General features: G+C 45.6%; 1 protein-coding gene across 4 annotated transcripts in view; it reads right to left on the bottom strand.

Moving 5' to 3' along the window:
• The window catches only part of FHOD3 (formin homology 2 domain containing 3), a 450944-nt gene that overhangs the window by 255863 nt on the left and 175345 nt on the right, over positions 1 to 19736 (bottom strand). For all 4 annotated transcript variants that reach the window (XM_027576518.2, XM_027576519.2, XM_027576520.2 and 1 more), the window contains exon 4: positions 602 to 669. In XM_027576518.2, coding sequence (XP_027432319.1) covers positions 602 to 669 — 68 coding nt within the window. The remainder of the gene's footprint in view (positions 1 to 601; positions 670 to 19736) is intronic.

The following is a 19736-nucleotide window of genomic DNA, read 5'->3' as shown; positions in this document are numbered from 1 at the left end:
GAACATGTCCTTAGCAGCCTGGTTGATAAAACAGCCAACCCTGTGGATAAACCAAACTTTCTGCCAAGAGAAGAATGAACAAGGCAACTTGCGCCATATTCATACACGAGCACACTCAGAGCTCCACCGGCCAGTCACGCCTACATCGAGCCCACTTTCAGTAAATAAGCTGGAGTACAACCCATGCAGCAGAACGTATGTGAAGTTAGCAGAAAAGAACACAGATACTGTTGGAGGCTCTTCACCGCTGGCAGAGAAACGCGCATGCCCATGACCATCAGTAGAGAGGGGACCTGGGGCAGGAAGAGAACGGTTGGAATGAGGGAGAAAACAAGACCTCAATTATATCTGTAGTAGGTTTTTCTTTTTAAAAATCTGAGGTAAATATGGAAAAAGGTGATTTGATAGAGTTGTCGTTCCTTCTTAATGTTTGAAATATTTGATATGGTAAAAATATTCTCAACTGAGATTTTGCCCTGACATTTTAATCCAAGGAAACTTTCTTTCTGTCATCAGTAAGAGGTAGAAACGGGTCTGTATCTAATTCCATACGCAACAAAAAAACAGGACTGGAGAGCATGTTGTTGTTCTTTTTTTTTACCTGAAATATCTGCTTCAGGGAGAAAAGCGCCCTTCTTAAATCTCGCCCACTGGAGTTGTACAGTTTTTCTGAAATAAAGAACACGACATATATAGAATTAATTAAACGGACTCAATGAATGGTAAAAACACAGGATGTGAACATGAACAGAATTTCCACTGGAGAGGGGAGGAGACTGAATCCATGGAAGATACAGCCCCCACGCTGGACAGTGCCGACAACAGTCGGGGCCACTACAGGTGGCTGGAAGAGGGGCTGAGAGAGTTGTGGAGGACAAGGCCCCACGTGCACCCTCAGCCCCCACCCTCCCTCTCTCCAGACTTCGATTCCCAGCAGTTTGTAGACCATTGCACTTAATAACTGGCTATATCCAGGAAATGAACACAGCCAAGATGGAAGGCATCCTCCCACCTCCCTGCTTCCTTGCCTCACAGCCCTTGCAACACCATGCTTTCTGCAGCTGGGCTCACCTTTGAGGCACCTCCTTTTCCCTGGGATCTAACGATCACCTTGAGAGACCCAAGGGCAATACAGTGGCTTTAAGGACTGGATTCCCTGGGGATGGCCCTCTAAACAGCCTTAGCTCTGGGTCTACCTGGGCTCTTACTCATGTTCAAGGATGGGTCTGGCCCTGAGCAAGGCAGATGGAGGAGCCCTATGTCGGTCTTCTCTAGCTCAAGACTCAGGCCAACTCCTATAACCCCCAATGTTCTGTTAGTCACATTTAACATGTACCAGTTAGGCCAGGCCTAGTGAATAAGGAGGTGACCTTGACCTAGGACCCATCCTCCAGAGGTCACAATGTGGCAGGGAGACAAATGAATATGCCAAAAGTACTAGTTAGCCATTGGAGTAGAGCTACAAAGTGCTGAGGGCACACACGAGGAAGGGAGAAACCAGTTTTTCCAGTGTATGTAGAATGCCTGGGAGCATGGACTCTGCTCAGCTTCACACAACTCAAGCTTGGCCCTGACTCAGGTGACTCAGGGGTCAGGTTAGGTTCCTAATATCAGGTACCAGACTGACCCAATAAAAATCACCCAGCATGTATTTCCTGAGCACCTTCTAGGAACTGTTCTTTACAGTCAGTAGTGAAGAGTGGACTTAAAAGGTGCAAAGAATAAGCAGTCAAAAAGCCTACATTTCAAAGATGGTGTCACCACTTACTATATGACCTTGAACAAAGTAGTTTACCTTTCTATGTGTTGGATCCCCTGTCTATAAAATAAGAACATGCAACACTAGATTTAGAAGAAGACAGTTTTTGTGTTAAATCAAACACTGATATGATGCAGGGTGATGCCAAATTAAAATGTTAAAGAATAAAGCAGTCAAAAGCAGTATCATGCTGGAGGCCAGCCTCTCTGAGCTTCAATTCCAGCACATGGGGGGCAATGTGCAGACCCACATTCTCTGCTTATGTCACGGACTTGAGCAGAAGGGCATGGAACACACAGTTCTATAAGAGTTGGCAGAAGTCTGGTCATGAGAAGAATATGCCCACTTGCAGAGTAACTCTGAAAGGGAACAGGCTCCCACCTTCGATTTAAAAGGCTGTAGGGGAGGTGGGGCTCAGCTTTTGCATGGTGGTAGCTCCCCCCAAAGGCCTCCCTACAGACATCTTGCCCTCTTCTCATCCACTCTCCACATCAAGGCCAGAAGTGTTGGGTGAAAATGACCACCTGATGACATCACTGCTCCCATTTAAACCCTTCAATGGCTACCCCTGCACTTAGAATGAATTCCAAAATCCTCTGCATGACCCATCAAGCCCTTGGTCATGCAGCCCTAGCCCCCTCCCTCCCTGTGTTGCAGACTCTCTGGTCTCCTCTAGGCAACTGGGCAGGTCAGGTTCCTCCAGACTCAAAACCTATGAAAATACCCAATAAGGGGCAGAGGCTAGGTTGTGTTAGTTTGGGGGTCAAGGGGTTTGTGACCCCAAGGCCTTCTTGCTATTTGACCACCACGGAATCTACCACCTCTAAACAATATGCAGTCCATGATGACTTATTATGAAGAGTTTTGATTAAGACAGAATGCATCGCCTTCTTAAAAACAAGGATCTGAGAAAATTCCAGAGAAATCAGCCATCCCTAAAATGAACATCTTGTTTATCACAGATCCTAAGACATGAGGCCCAGATAAATCTCAAGCTGACTTCTAAAGTGTGTGCATGGCCTCAAAATACACAAGTAATAAATAAGTGGAGCAGACCGCATCATCTCAGGGTCTGGTCCCTGGGGTGACCACTTCTTCAGTGTCCACAGCTAACCTCTCAGACTTCTCAAATTCGGAGGATAGAAATTTTAACTGTTGCCAGAACCACTTCTAATAAATAAGAATAACTCTATCAGATGCAAGCACGGGCATATATAAGCCCCGAAGAAGAAGGGCAGATTTATCCTATCCAGGAAGAGCATCTGAAGAGAGTGTCAATTCCAATACCTCTTTATAAGGTAATAAGACTTGCGGTAGACTTCTCTTGCGTACTAGATGACAAGCAGAAATAGGTCTTAAGTGAATTTACAATATCACAGAGTTAGTTACTGATGATCTGTCCTAGCTTCTGAATCATGTGAATGAAAATTATGGTTGTGTTCAGATTGTTAAGGTTTTTGTACTTGGTATTATACTCAAAATCAGTTCTTAAAAAAATTTAGCTAAGAATGACTTAATATTTTGTTGAGGATTTCTCACATCTATATTCATGAGGAATATTGATCTGTAGTTTTGTTTCCTTTTAATGGTATTGATGTTGCAGCAATACTGTTTCTCATGAGTTGGGAGTATTCCCTCCTCTTCTACTTTCAGAACAAGTCTGCGTAGACTTGGTATTACACATTCCTTAAATGTTTGGCAGAATTCTCCAGCGAAGCCACCTGGTGGGGAGGGAGAGGAGTTCTCTGTATTGGAAGGTTTTCAACTATGAATGCAATTTCTTCAATTACTATAGGGTTATTCTGATTATTTCTTTTTGAATGAGCTTTGATAATTTGCATCTTTTAAGGAATTTTTCCAATTCATCTAAGTTGTTAAGTGAAGGGGCATAAAGTTGTCGTAATATTCCCTATCACCCTTTTATTGAATATAGCAATCTCCCCTCTTATCCCTATTATTGGTAATATGTCTCTTTTCTCCACTTAACTTCGTCTGGCCAGAAGTATATCTATTCTATTGATCTTTTCAAGAATCAGCTTTTGATTTCATTGTTCTTCCTATTTCTTTCCTGACTATAATTTTCTTCCTTCTGCTTGCTTTTGGCCTAATTTGCTCTTTTTTCCTACTTTCTTAAGGGGGAAATTTAATAACAATTGATCTGAAACCTGTCTTCTTTTCTAAGTAGTTAATGCTATAAATATCTCCCTAAGCGCTGCTTTGGCTGCATTCCACACAATTTGCTATCTTGTGTTTTCGTTTTCATTTAATTTAAAATTGAGTGAATGCAGAATATTTCATTCAAATCAAAAGGGGATAAACCCTGTGATTTTTAAAGATTTTATTTATTTATTTGACAGAGACCGCGAGAGAGGGAACACAAGCAGGGGGAGTGGGAGAGGGAGAAGCAGGCTTCCCATGGAGCAGGGAGCCGGATGCAGGGCTCAATCCCAGGACCCTGGGATCATGCCCCAAGCCGAAGGCAGAAGCTTAACGACTGAGCCACCCAGACACCCCTCCTGTGATTTTTTTTGACCTGTGGTTTATTTAGAAATATACAGTTTAACTTCCAATTATTTGGGGATTTTCTACATATCTGTTACCAATTTCTAGTTTCATTTCTTTATGAGGAGAACAATCTTAAAAGACATCAATTATTTTAAATTTATTAATGTCTATTTTATGGCCCAAATATGGTTTATCATGGTGAACATCTCACATACACTTGAAAATAATATGTATTCTGCTGTTACTAGGTAGACTGTTACAGAAATATCCACTAGGTCAAACTGAGTGGTAGTGTTGTTCAGGTCTTCTATATTTTCACGAGTTTCTGTAGATCACTGAGAGGAGTGTTGAAATTTCCAACCATGACAGGGGACTTGTCTATTTTTCCTTGCACCTGATTGAGCATTTGCTTTGCGTATGCTTTGCCTTTCTCTTGTTATGGGCACTATTTAGGATTCCTATAGCTTCTAAGTGAATTGACCTTTTATCACTATATAATGTCTTTCTTCATCCCTGGCAATATTCCTTGTTTAAAGTCTACATTTTTAATATTAATATGATCACTTTTGGTTAGTATTTGCATGGTACAGTTTCTTGTAGTTACAGTTGTAACTTGTTTTTATCCAGTCTGACAGTCTCTATCTTTTAAATGATATGCATTCACCATATTTTTAACCCCCAGGACATCACAAATGATTCTTCAGTGACACTAAAACCAAAGATCTCAGGGAGGCCTGATGGTGCCACTCATCCTTTGATGAGAAACATCCTTGTACAAATGCCAAAAATATCTTTGGTGCCAAAACACTCTCCCCCTCCTTTTTTTGCCAAGTCTTTTAATTAAACAAAACTTCTATTTATTTTTTTTTTTGAGGGGGGGCAGAGAGAAAGGGAGAGAGAATCCTACACAGACTCCATGCCCAGGACAGAGGCCAACTTGGGGCTCAATCTCAAGACCCTGATATCATGACCTGAACCAAAACCAAGAGCCAGACGCTTAACTGACGGAGCCACCCAGGCATCCCTATAATTTCTATTTGAAAAGTACCATTTCAATTGTCCTTAATTTAAAAAAACTGTTTATAGTTATTCATTTAAATAATTATTCCAAACAAAACTCAATAACGAAATAGTAATGATCCCAAATAATTCTTTTATGTAAGAGAATTACCACTACAAACTTCAGAGAAAGATTCACATATTTTAATGTAGTTTCTGGTTTTTTAATATCAAAACTCAAAAGATCAGCTATCTTCTTTAAGAATATTACATATTTTGGCTTAAATGCCCTTTAAAAGGCAAAGTGTTTTAATTCTCTCTGTTAAAAGCACTAGGTGAGGTCTAGATTAGGAGTCTTTCCAACCCGGTACCTGTTACGTTGTAGCTAGTTTTTTTCGTTTTTGTTTTTTTAACCCTTCATAAGGGGTGCGTGGGTACCTCAGTCGTTAAGCGTCTGCCTTCGGCTCAGGTCATGATCCCAGGGTCCTGGGATCGAGCCCCGCATCAGGCTCCCTGCTCGGCAGGAAGCCTGCTTCTCCCTCTCCCACTCCCCCTGCTTGTGTTTCCTCTCTCGCTGTCTGTCAAATAGAATCTTTAAAAACAAACAAACAAACCAACGCTTTATAAAAGCAGTCAGCAGTGAAGCTTCACTCTTATGGACGAAGATATCCTATCCCGAAGTACTATAAACTTTTTCTACACTATCGACATTTTTAAGACTGTCATGCATTGGTCTCTGTAACATATGAAAGCAACACTGTGGTACCAAATAGCCTCTACACCCAACCTGACCCGTTCTGTTGATTCTTCACATACATTTTATGACACCACTGTTCACCTAGAAGACAAAATGGATCAGGATCCAAGCATGTCTGTAAATGACATAGAGGCATACGTTGGAAATATTCCAAGTTTGGTTTCAGACCAATGCAATAAAGTAAATATCACAATGCAAGTCAAATGAATTTTTTGGTTTCCCAGTGCATATGAAAGTTATGTTGACACTATAATCTAGTAAGTGTGCAACAGCATTATGTCTAAAAAAAAACAGTGCACATATCTTAATTTAAAAATTCTTTATTGAAAAAAAATGCCAACCATCTGAGCTTTCAACAAGTAGTAATCTCTGATCGCAAATCACCATAACAAATATAATAATGAAGTTTGAAATATTGTGAGAATTACCAAAATATAAAAGGACACAAAGTGAGCAAATGCTGTTGGAAAAATGGCACCAATAGACTTGATTGCTGCAGGGTTGCCATAAAACCTCAATTTGTAGAAAATGCAATATCTGCAAAGTGCAATCAAGTGCAATAAAATGAGCTCTGCTGATATAATTTGTCATCATGGGAGGCGCACTTCCTGCTGGTAGAGGAGGAGCCAGCAGACATTTCATCACGTCAGCTGTCGTGCCCAAACCAGTGACTACTGAGAGCCTTTGGTGACGTTCATGAGCAGCCTCCACAGGCCAAAGGAGAGGCACTCCTTCCCACAGCCCAAGCCCCATTTTCCTTGATACAGGGCTAACCATGCCATGGGAGGTGTGGTCTGGAGCTTTCATTGCTGGGGACACTCTGGAGTTCAGAAACAGAGTGTTCCAACTATAGCATATCCAGGCCTCACCATACAGAAATTCAGCCTCACCATGGCCGTGCAGTACTCCCCTTCAGGTTAGACAAGACTATCAAGGCCTCCCCCTAGGAACAGGGCTGGCCTGGCAGCTTCCTGAGGGGATGCCGGACATGGCTCTTGGATGCATTTCCTATTGAACATCACTCCCGCCTCCTTTAGAAGCAGCCTGTCTATGCAGAGCTCAGGTGTGATTTTCAGTCCTGGGTTACATGAGCGCATGCAAGGCTTCCTTAGGGAAGGGTGACTGAGCCCCATGGGGCTCCCTTGTTCCGCCCTCAGTATCTGCAGCCTCTGCTGTCTGTGAGTGTCTGCATGTGTGTGGATCCAGGGGCACACTGGGCTTCAGCCTTGTGGGTGATGACGCAGAGCATGGGGGTCCTCTGATTCCAAATACACCCAATACACTATGCAGACTGTTCTCATGGGTCCCGAGTCCCAAGGGAGGGAATTCCGTATGTCCCTATTGCCTAAAAATTAGGCAATGCAGAAGAAAGAAGGCATCAAATGTAGAGCAGGGAGAGAGAGAGAGAGGCCCAGAGGCCACCCTCTGCCAGCAAGAGGGCAGCTCCAGAGCTGCTCCCATAGGCCGAGAAACTCACAGAGGTGCTCCCTTTTCCTTTGTCCACCTATGTTGTAAACACACGCCAAGGAGCATGCAGCCTCTACTGGGGGGACGGTGCAGAAGACGATGGATCCTGCCGCGCCAGACTCCATGTAAGAGTCCCAAGTCAGAGCACTGGGGAGGAAGATGGCTACCTGACTAAGAAGTGAAATGTGGGTCCCTTCCTAGAAAATATCAACAACAACAACAACAACAAAACCCCACAGCATCTCAACTCAAACCTGAATCCTATGTGTAAAGGGCAGGGCTGGGCTCAGGTGGGAGTCCAGAAGATTTGCCATTCTCCCAAAGCCTGGAGATGGCCAGGTGGGAGGTATGCAAAGAGGAACCCGCCGCCCACCAGCACAGCCCCAAGGGTAGGACAGTAGCTCTTGAGAGCTCAGGGGGCAGAAGGTCCCATGGAAGACGCAGTGCCAGTTCCAGCAGCTTGGGGTCGGGGGGAGAATGGGGGCCGATTCTGCATCCATTCCTATTAAGGTCAAGCACAGCCTGTGGTTGGCCAATAAATGAAAATACGTATGTATGTATTCTCCCACCTCCTTCCAAACCAAATCTACCCAGGGTGCAGTCATATGTATAACACTAGCCTTTGAGTAAAAGGCCATCAGGAGCTCACATTTGGTGGGGAAAGGAGGCAGGACCAGAACATCATTTGTTAAAGTCTTTATAATTGCCCCCATCTTTTCTCTCCATGGTTCTTGCCTTTTAAAATGAAACATGTTCCTTTAAGAGATACAATTAAGGTATTACACTTTAAACCAGTTTATAATGATGAGCAGAGGGCAAACTGATTAAAGGCCACTAGGGACAATTCCTGTTCCATCATCGGGAAGGAAACCCGCATGGCCCGCCCACATGAACACGGAAAGGCACAGCCACAGAGGTCCTGTGCTTCCTGCTCAGCTAAGAGCTGTGAAGTGAAGAAAACCTCGTGTGGGGAAAACAGACCTGAACATTAGAAGGAATCGGTGGGAACACGAGAGTCTATTTACATTTAGTGAAAGAGCTTGGAGGGGAGGGACCCAGAGCATCTGTGAGCGTGCCAAGGAAGTGAGAGAGTGAAAGATGTATCTAGAGCATCATGCTTCAGAACCATAAAAATCACTGACTTTAAGGCTAATAATTTCAGTACACCATTCTCTCACCAAGTGCCAAACACATTAACCAAGTGCTCTGTGCAAACACTTGGACCAAGACCCAGGAGACCCCCCTCTGCGCAGAGGAGGCAATAACTTTCCTTTAACCCTTGGGCTGCCACAGACAACATCACACTGACAGAGGAGATGTATTCACAGACAAAATGCCTGCACCTACATTTAAAAATCTGTTGGCACCAGCTACAGAGAATGCAACCAGCATGATTTTTCAGATGGAGATGAGAGACACGAGCTCCTCCTTTGCCAGGCATTAGCTGTGTGACGTTTGCTCTTCAGACTCACCCATCTGAGAGAGCTGGTGAAGAACAACTCTGAAATGGGACAGAAATCGCTGGCCAGGCTTAGGTTATGCTCTGTTCCCCAGCCAGGAAGTCTGCAGTCCCAAGTTCCTGTCAGCACTGAGTCGAAGGAATTCCACTCTGGACATTCTTCCCAGGAATTTGAATGAGCCACCAACACACTAATGACCTGGAAGTACAACCCACTTCAACCTGCAACTGTTGCTTCGTTATGACGTGTTGACATTTTAAAGAAAACCACCAAAGTGGCACAACACAAAATTTTTCAGTGAAAAAACAGCCTGGTCAGATTTTAGAAATCCCTCTTTTCCAGCAACGTTTAAGTGCTTTAGAGTCATAGTTTCACTTCTAAGTTATATACAGCTCATCACAAATGTTAACATCAGAGGGTACAGGTTGTGGCGGTGATGACATGAGGCTGGGGACACCGTAGAGTCCCCGCGTTCAGGGTCTCACACTGCCACGCTGTGAAGTTTCAACTCCATGTTGCTCTCGGGCTGTGACAGAGGGTGCTGGGGGGATTTCAAACAGGAAGGAATCTAATGACACAGGGTTCTTTGAGGCTCACTGCCCATACGTCCTGTCAGGGCAGAGGAACTGAGACAGGGATGGATAGGAGCAGGAAACCAAGTAAGAAGCCTTTGGAGTCACCTGAGCAAGGGGTGATAGGTCGTGACAGGAACAGAGGGGATGGTGAGGAGGGATGGATTGGGGAGTGATTGAGGGATAGAGCTGAATGTGGGGTGAAATGGGTGAAGGACCCCGAGACCTCCAGTTTGCCCGCTGGGTTTGTGGGGAAGCCATTCCCTGAGACATGGGACAGTATGGGCAGTTGCTACCAGTGAGCTGTGCCTCTATCCGGATGTGGAACCCTAAGACAGCTGAATAGCATCCTCAGGTCTCTGGGGTCAGAAGAGGCCACACGCATTGGACAGCCACATGAAGAATGAAACTGGACCATTTCCTTACACCACACAAAAAAATAGACTCCAAATGGTTGAAAGACCTAAACGTGAGACAGGAGTCCATCAAAATCCTAAAGGAGAACACAGGCAGCAACCTCTTCGGCCTCAGCCGCAGCAACTTCTTCCTAGAAACATCGCCAAAGGCAAGGGAAGCAAGGGCAAAAATGAACTATTGGGACTTCATCAAGATAAAAAGCTTTTGCACAGCAAAAGAAACAGTCCACAAAACCAAAAGACAACAGACAGAATGGGAGAAAATATTTGCAAATGATATATCAGATAAAGGGCTAGTATCCAAAATCTATAGAGAACTTATCAAACTCAACACCCAAAGAACAAATCATCCAATCAAGAAATGGGCAGAAGATATGAGCAGACATTTTTCCAAATAAGACATCCAAATGGCCAACAGACACATGAAAAAGTGCTCGACATCGCTCGGCATCAGGGAAATCCAAATCACAACCTCCATGAGATACCACCTCACACCCGTCAGAATGGCTAAAATTAACAGGTCAGGAAACGACAGATGTTGGCAGGGATGTGGAGAAAGGGGAACCCTCCTACACTGTTGGTGGGAATGCAAGCTGGTGCAACCCCTCTGGAAAACAGTATGGAGGTTCCTCAAACAGTTGAAAATAGAGCTACCATACGATCCGGCAATTGCACTACTGGGTATTTACCACAAAGATACAAATGTAGGGATCCGAAGGGGTACGTGCACCCCGATGTTTAAAGCAGCAATGTCCACAATAGCCAAACTGTGGAAAGAGCCAAGATGTCCATCGACAGATGAATGGATAAAGAAGATGTGGTATATATACACAATGGAATATTATGCAGCCATCAAAAGGAATGAGATCTTGCCATTTGCAGCGACGTGGATGGAACTGGAGGGGGTTATGCTGAGTGAAATAAGTCAGAGAAAGACATGTATCATATGACCTCACCGATATGAGGAGTTCTTTTTTTTTTAATTTTTTATCGTTATGTTAATCACCATACATTATATTAGTTTTTGATGTAGTGTTCCATGATTCATTGTTTGTGCATAACACCCAGTGCTCCACGCAGAACGTGCCCTCTTTAATACCCATCACCAGTCTAACCCATCCCCCCACCCCCTCCCCTCTAGAACCCTCAGTTTGTTTTTCAGAGTCCATTGTCTCTCATGGTTCGTCTCCCCCTGATATGAGGAATTCTTAATCTCAGGAAACAAACTGAGGGTTGCTGGAGTGGTGGGGGGTGGGAGGGATGGGGTGGCTGGGTGATAGACATTGGGGAGGGTATGTGCCATGGTGAGTGCTGTGAATTGTGCTCACACACAGTGTTGAATCACAGATCTGTACCTCTGAAACAAATAATGCAATATATGTTAAGAAAAAAAAAAGATAGCAGGAGGGGAAGAATGAAGGGGGTAAATCAGAGGGGGAGATGAACCATGAGATGTGACGGACTCTGAAAAACAAACTGAGGGTTCTAGAGGGGAGGGGGGTGGGGGGATGGGTTAGCCTGGTGATGGGTATTAAAGAGGGCACATTCTGCGTAGAGCACTGGGTGTTGTGCACAGACAATGAATCATGGAACACTACATCAAAAACTAATGATGTAATGTATGGTGATTAACAGTAAAAAAATTTAAAGGAAAAAAAAAAAAGAGGCCACATGCTCCAGCCTGGAACATGGTTTTCCTGCTTCCTCCACCTCGCCCTTCCCTGTGTGCCCATCGCCTCCTCCTGAAGACAGCCTCAGTCACCTCCCAAACCCTCTGTGAACTCCTGGTATCCACCTATAGTCTAACACCTGTCACGCAGGGCCCCCTTCAAGCGGCAAACAGCCTCTAGGAGCTGTTGGCTAAGGAGGCTGCACCAGACTTCAAATCAGGCAAGAGCGGGCTTTGTTGCTTGTCGGCCACGGCCATCCATCCGAGCCCGCCAAGCTCCACACACTTTCTGGCTTGTCACCTTGGGAGTCGAGGCACCACCCTCCTCACAGCCTTACTGAGGAAGGCAGCCCAGGCAGAGCCAGGTACCTTCATTTCTGACTTCACTTGGAGGCAACTGTTTCTCCCTCTGGGTTTCAGGGAGCTGGTCAGCTTTGGGCCCCAGGGAAGCACACTTTTGTCTACTCCCATCTTCGCTTTCACAAAAGTGTCCCCTCTCAGAGGCTAAGAGGCCGGATCAGCTGCTGTAGGCCACGTCAGGAACTGGAATTCTGGGAAGAATTTCTTCCCAGGGTCAAAGACTGGTAGAGACAGATGGGTCCACAGATACAACCAATCCTACCAGCTCCCCTTGGAGAAGCTGAGCCCCTCCGCCCAATCCACAGAACCCCTGCTCCTGTGCCAAGAGCAATCAGCACTTTAACAGTGTCCCTTTAAAAAGGCTGCTGACCACATCTTCTTTATCCATCCATCTGTGGATGGACATCTAGGCTCTTTCCATAGTTTGGCTATTGTGGACATTGCTGCTATAAACATTGGGGTGCAGGTGCCCCTTCTATTCACTACATCTGTATCTTGGGGGTAAATACCCAGTAGTGCAATTGCTGGGTCATAGGGTAGCTCTATTTTTAACTTCTTGAGGAAGCTCCACACTGTTTTCCAGAGTGGCTGCACCAGCTTGCATTCCCACCAACAGTGTCGGAGGGTTCCCCTTTCTCCACATATTACTCAGCCTTCAGAAAGGATGAATACCTACAATTTGCACCGACATGGATGGAACTGAAGGGGATTATGCTGAATGAAGTAAGTCAAGGAGAGAAAGACAATTATCATATGGTTTCACTCATATGTGGAACATAAGCAATAGTAGGAAGGACCATAGGGGAAGGAAGGGAAAACTGAAGGGGGAGAAATCAGAGAGGACGACGAAACACGAGAGACTATGGACCCCAGGAAACAAACTGAAGGTTTCAGAGGGGAGGGGGGTGGGAGATGGGGTAACAGGGTGATGGCTACTAAGGAGGGTACGTGTTGGGATGAGCACTGGGTGTTATAGTAACTAATGAATCATTGAACACCACACACAGTGGCTAACTGAACATAATAAAAATAAATAAAAAGGCTGCTGACCCGGGGTGATCAGATCATTAGCATCTGAAAAACAGCAAAAACATCCCGAGTCAAGCAGTGGTATGAAAAACAGGTGATGGGGACCTGTTACTTCAGAGGTCTGTCGCTTCAGAACTCTGGGTCTCTGTCCACACCTCTGCCTCTCTCTGTCCTATAAATAGCTCGGCTCTCTGACCTCTCTTGCTCCAGTTCCTTCTTTCTTTGTTCTCTTCCTCCCTCATTAGAAAACTGGAGAACCTCCAGATATTTTATTTATAGGCTTTTATCATTCCCTTTTAGAATTCAGTTAAAACTTTTAGATGTATGTTTTTTCAGTATTACATATATTTCTCTTTCTAGTTCTCTTCTAATAACAACCAGGAAACTGCAGCGCTGTTGGTTTTGCTTGAGCGGAGGGTGTTTCTCCCCAGAGCTGGCCACAGCATCACGGCTTCCCTGCCCTGCAGTGAACCCTGCTCGCCCCCTCCTGGTGGGGCACAAAGGGAAGGGAGGTTGTCTCAACAAAGGAGCCCAGCTCTGCTCTTCTGGAAGCATCCAGAGTCCCAGGTGATGTCCCCAGGAGACCATCTTTCTCCAACCAGTGTCAAGCCCAGATCTACTTTCCTCTCCTGGGAGAAAACTTAGAAGGGAACCATCCTGGTCCAAGGGCCAGAAACCACATACGCACCCCACCAGCCCCTGAGTGCACACATAGAAAATACTCAGCCGTCTTACCCAGGCCTGACTGTAGCCAGCACAGTCCTAACCTTGGCCTCTGCAAAGTAGCCCTTGTTTCCCAGCCTCTGCTCACCGAACCTGCCATGCTTGGCCCCTGACCTCCTGTCCTGCCCACCCTTGGGGCTCTGGGGGAACTTCACCTGCCCTCTCCTGCACTCCCAGTTGGCAAGGTCCTGGTCCTGCACTGTGCACTGCTATGGTTTGCCCACACCTTCCGTGTTTTCTGCCATAGCCTTGGATAATACCACCATCCCGACTCCTAAACTGATGTTTGCATTTCAGAAGAGATTCCTCTCTATGCCTCAGGTTTCTTAGGAGTAAAACAGTTTGAGAAGTACATGTTCCCACATTTTGAAGAACACAATAACATTGGTAAAGCATCAGGTGCATTTTAGTGCTTAGTAAAAACCACTTTTCCTTCTCTCCAACCCCAAAGGCTTCAACGACGTTTCCAAAAAAATACCCAAGACTCTCTATAGTGAATAGGTGAGGCTTACATGGGGCTGTCAAGGCGCCTCCTGTCATCTGTCAGGTCCTTCTAACTGTGTGCTGAGAAGGTCGCCTGAGCTCAGGCAGCCCTGGCTGGGCCTTGGGGGTGCCTCTCCAACCATGGCCACTGCCCCGAAGAGACGGCCTCTTCCTTCCTGGGGTCAATGGCTCTTGACAGGGAAAATGTTCACCACCCCTGCCCTAAACATTTTGAGGAAAAGAAGTGAATGTCTAATCCCTAGAGAAAAGATAAGGATCATTAGCTGGGGTCAAAAGGGAACAATCTGGCATCAATCATGTCACCAAGCAGAGCGGCTGAACTCCATAGTTCACCTGACCTACCCCATGGGGCCGGGCTCTTCCTTTAAGTCTTCTTCAAGATGGAAACAGCCATTAATCTATGGCAAGCATCCTAACACAAACAAAACTGCACCAAGATTAGGGTTTGTTTTTTGTTTTTTTTTTACAACTGTTTTGATAAGAGTTTATTCTCTAACCAAAAAGACTAGGAGGACCATAGCATTTTTACAGTTAAGTGCAGCAAACCTTAAACACTGGTTTTGTCTTATAACAAATTCACATCTGAACTGAAGGTCTCTACACGTCAAAAGGACGAGCTGCATCCCAATTCTTCCTGACCTCCTGACACTTTCCCTCTGTTTCCAGGCTGTGCCAAGGAGAGCTAAGCCTCGGGTCCATAAATGACCCTAGCGTCATATCTCATCCCCTCTGTCGTAACAGCTAGGAGAGTCCAATAGAGTGGAGAATATAATTAAGAAGCATCGTGCATACAAGCCTCAAATTTCAAGCAGATTTCCATTGCAGAGGACCAGAAAACCTCTTTCTGGTCCTAATCTTTCATCAGTATTTCCGAGTGAAACCAGCTATTTGCCTAGCTATAATTTCTCCTTGGAATCATGGAGCTCCAGAGGGACATCACATAGAGAACAGGGGCTGTGGCCTCTGAGCCACTTGCAGGCAGTCACTTTAGCAGGAAGGAGCATTGCACCCCAGCCTCAAAGATGTACAAAAGATGGTGCTCCCGTGAGGAGCTGAGAATCTAATACAGGACAGATCTATCGACATATGTTCAGTCTAATGTGGAAAGTGATGAAACAGAGGAGGGCTTGCGGGGGTGGGTGGGGAGGATCCAGTAAACTTGAGGGTTCAGGGAGGTTTCCAGAAGCCTAAGACGTCAGACAAATTCTGGGGTGAGAGTTATCCAAGGGAATAAAGGCAGGCAAAGATTTCCAGGATGAGAGCACAGATGTGGTACACCCCAAGAAGTGAGAGCACTGGGTATCTCTGGGTAACCTTTGCAGTCCTATGACGCCATGGACAGGAGCCACGGGTGGACAGGATCATTTCTCTGGATCAGACACAGGCTGACTCCTGGACTAGTCATCAATCACTCTCATGGTAGGTTGACAGAGTGACTTTTTTTTTGATATTTACCCAACCAACACTAGGTCACCCATTATGTACCAGGCTTCATGCTAAATTTTAGGTTCACTGGATGTGGATGGGGTCTTACCATGGTGGTGCCATTTGTGAGAAAATGAAAGCACTGCTAGAGTGCTTTCCTGCCTAGTAAGGCCCACTTCTCACATCTGGCTGACTCTGACTTCCTTTCCCCTCTAGGGTCTCTGCCTCACTGGGGTGCACCTGCTCCACCCGAGTCAGTGCAAAGAGAAAGCACCAGGGCAGGCCCTAGATTTGCAAGGACTGATGGGGAGCGAGGGCTGGGCGCAGCTGAAGAGTAGACTACCCCCAGGCTTTGGACCATGATTGGCTCCTACAGTCAGGCTCTCACTGTCCCTAAGCCTCCACCATCAATCCACCCTGGAGGCTGAGCCAAGGGAGCCTTTAAAAGAAAGAGTCAGAACCACAGGCCACTGAGAGAAGAGGATAAGTGAAAAGGCACGTTCTTCTAACCCCACAGTGCAGTCATCACATCACCATGAGGTGGGCAGACCTACCACCGGTTGGCTTATCTCAGACAGGGAAAGTGAGTAGACTTCTGAATGGAACCTGACAATCGGTGGGGCATGGTGGTGGTGAAGGGGACCCTAGAGTGCCTTCACAAGAGATGAAGTTCTCTTTGACTTGAGGTCATCTACCACCCTAATGCCCAAGCTCCACACATACTCCCCTCAGAACCAGACAGCAGCCTGCATTCCCTACCAAGGGCAGACGTATTTCCAGGAGTAGGAACTAGAGTGATAAAAGGGTACGGGGCCTCTGTGTGAACCATTATCTTGGTGGCAACTGTTAAGAGCAGGCGGCACTTACAGTGACAGAACCAAGAATGGGAAGCTGGAAAGGGTGGCTCCATTTGGTGCCCCCAGTGGGTTCTCCCTTGGGCTCTGCCCTTACTCCACACAGACCAGAGCCACAGGCATGGAAAATGTCCTCAGTAATCTTTGTGGTCGGACAGCAGGGCCCCAGCCGTCACCACACCCCCCAAGGAGCTGGAGATCTTTCCTCAGGAAAAAGACATGAATACCCGTCATTATACCACACTTAGAGGCTCCCTCAAACACTGACTGCAGATAAAGGTGCCATTAGAACAAAACCAAGCACCCAAACTGTTGCTTTGCGTTGCAAGGAAGCAGAGATTTGTTTCGTTTTCTCCTAGCCTGAAAATTATGAGGTGGCCTGTTTCATATACTCTCTTTGGGATCTAAGACTACTAGATTTTTAGCCTTACTTCACCAGTTAATGCCTGTATTTACAGGATATTTAAATTTAAGCAAAGTCAGCCTTAAGTCAGGGGAGCATTTCTTAGCACCTCCACGAATTAAGTAAGAATTTAAAGAGCCACTCGGCCCCGTCAAGTCCCATATGTGGCATATGGCATATGAGGGGCAGAGAAAGGTACACAGCCACATCCTATCTTTGGTTGCAAAGCAAATCATCAGAAATTCACACTACACATTTTCTGTGATGCATATTAAAAGAAATGGACAACTGGACAGAAAAAGGTCTCAAGAAACCAGCAACAAAGGGAAGCCATGAAAGGCAGCGCTGCCCACACAAGAGGAGCCCTGGAGACTAGGAACCATCCACAGTGGAGATGGTCACGTGACAGGGTTTCCTTTACAACAGGCCGGCAGAAAGTTGAGGCACATTACCTTTCATCTCCTCTTGCTGGAATGTGCACAGAAACCGCCTAGGAGTTGGTCAGCTGCAGATCTGGGTTCAGTAGAGCTGAGGTAGGCCCAACTTTCTGCATGACTACCAAACTCACAGGTCCCAGAACCACACTGGAAGAACCACTGATCTTGGGACATTGAGTTACCACCTGAGGACCCTGAAGGAGAGGCCACCCACCCGGGGAGACTAGTTAGAATTTGAAGGAGTCCATGGAAAGCATAACTACTACAGGTGCTTCTAATCCTGCTATTTAAACACGCTCCTCGGAGCTCATTAAGCAGCATGGAAGAGGATAAAATCTTCTCCAACTGCTGTGTGTGGTAGTCAAGACAGGTCAGGGGCTAGACAGACTGGGCTGGCGGCTCCTTCTTTGAACTGCAGTTAATCTTCGAACCAGTCCCTCACCAGAAAAATGAGGGTAATATAAAAACCCACCCTGCTCCTGTGAAAATACTTGGTAATGTACTTTACTAGCATTATGACCTTTCCACTCTGGGAATAGAACAAAAGGAGCCAGAGGAAGAGAGACTCCTGATATATACATGATTTTCACATGCAAGGAATAGATTAACTCATCTACAGCAAAACACCAGAAACTGACAAGCTAGAAAAGGTGAAGAGCAGGTGTGAATGAACTGGCTACCACTTGTCCTTTCCTTCTTCAGCTCAGAGACCCTGGCTGGCTGGCTGAGTGGATCCTGCAGCTAAGCCTGATTCCACTGGGAGCTCTGTTCACGTCTGGCAGCACTGATCCAGACTGCTCCAGTCTATGAGCCACACTGCCCTGCTGCCTGGTCCCAGGTTTGCGACATGACAACAACCGTGGGTCATCGGCAGTGACTGGCCTTCCAACCAGAAGTCACTACCTGGCAAAACCGCAAATTCTTCTAATCCTTCCCTCCAGTCAGGGGAGCCTGGGGGATGCATTAGTAGTGAGGCTCTGCCCCTCTTCCCAGTGTGCTGAGTTCACGCCTCTGTTCCTAAGGCATGAGTGCATCTGGTTGGCTCAGAGAAGAGTCCATCGTGGCCCTTGGCTATCATTCTTACCGCAGGTGAGTCATGCATTTTGAACTTGGAGGTATTCTACAATGTTCTGTCTCTTAAGTACTGATCGTAGAATACTCAGTTCTGTTCAAATCAACATTTACAGGACTCCATGAGGTATGAAGGAAAGATTAAAAAGACTTGCTCCCAATTTGCTTATCAACTAGTGTAAAAGCAATTCCACAAAGTTTAGAACAGGACAAACTGAAAGTCTTTAGGTGACTGCTTCAAAGACCACAGCAGAGGGACCAGGAGCCTGCTCCTATGCTCAGGATAAAGCCCTCTGGCCAACCTTTCTGGTTCTCCCTCCTACACCCCAAGTCTCATCTGGCAAGGGACTCCATCCAGCCCTTTCTTCTGACTGCCTTTCTACACCCCTGGTCTAATAAGCAATCCTTCCTTCACCTGGGTCATGCAGTGGCGTCCTATCTGGTCGCCCTGCTTTTCCCCCTTGTCTCCATTTGATTCATAGCCTCACATCTTCAGACCTTTAAGAAAACATCCCCTTCTGGGTGAGATCTTCCCTGGCTACCCTATTTTAAATTGCCAACATGCACCCAGATATACATAATTCAGAACCACTTGCCTGTTGTTCCTCTCAACACATGCCACCCTCTAATATTTTACTTACTTGCCTTGCTTACTATCTGTCTCCCCTATTGCAATGTAAGCTTTGCAAGAGCAGAGATTTTTTGCCTGCTTTATGCACTGCTATAGCCCCAGGACCTTAAACAGTGACTGACACATAATAGGTACAGAATACATTTTTGTGGAATAAATGAAAGAATCAGTACCTTCCCTCCCCTCCCTCTTCCTCTGATCTTATGAATAGGGTGTTTGAAGTCTGTTCCCACCCCCACCCTTTTTTTTTTTTTTTAACAATTTCTGAGACTAGGAATAGCTTTCAGGATCTTTAAGTGTCAGACACACACCCACCTTCTGCCTAATTCCTTAAAACTCCAACCCAGATCCTGATGTAAAATAGTGGCAGGCTGCCTTCACATCATTGTCTGGAATTACAGAAACATGAATTAATTTGTTCTCACTCTCAACTAGACCAATGGCAGGAGTTGCATGTTCAGAACTCCTGCCTCTGATTTGGTAGCGTAGAAAATTTTCCTTTCGTGGGTAGAAGGGGAAAGAATTGCCTTTTAAAATGCCAGCTATCAGATAAAAATACTTTTGTCTTTGGTGGTTTCAATTGCATTTAACCTATGCCCAATATTATTTTCCATAGTTAATTGACTTAGGGAGAAAAGTTACATCTTTATAATTTACATTTTAGGTTTATTTTGAGGTGAGGTGCTAATTCAAAA

This window comes from Zalophus californianus, chromosome 14 (genome assembly GCF_009762305.2).
Source record: "Zalophus californianus isolate mZalCal1 chromosome 14, mZalCal1.pri.v2, whole genome shotgun sequence".
In the NCBI taxonomy this organism is placed as follows: Eukaryota; Metazoa; Chordata; class Mammalia; order Carnivora; family Otariidae; genus Zalophus; species Zalophus californianus.
This window is presented reverse-complemented; position numbering and strand designations above follow the sequence as displayed.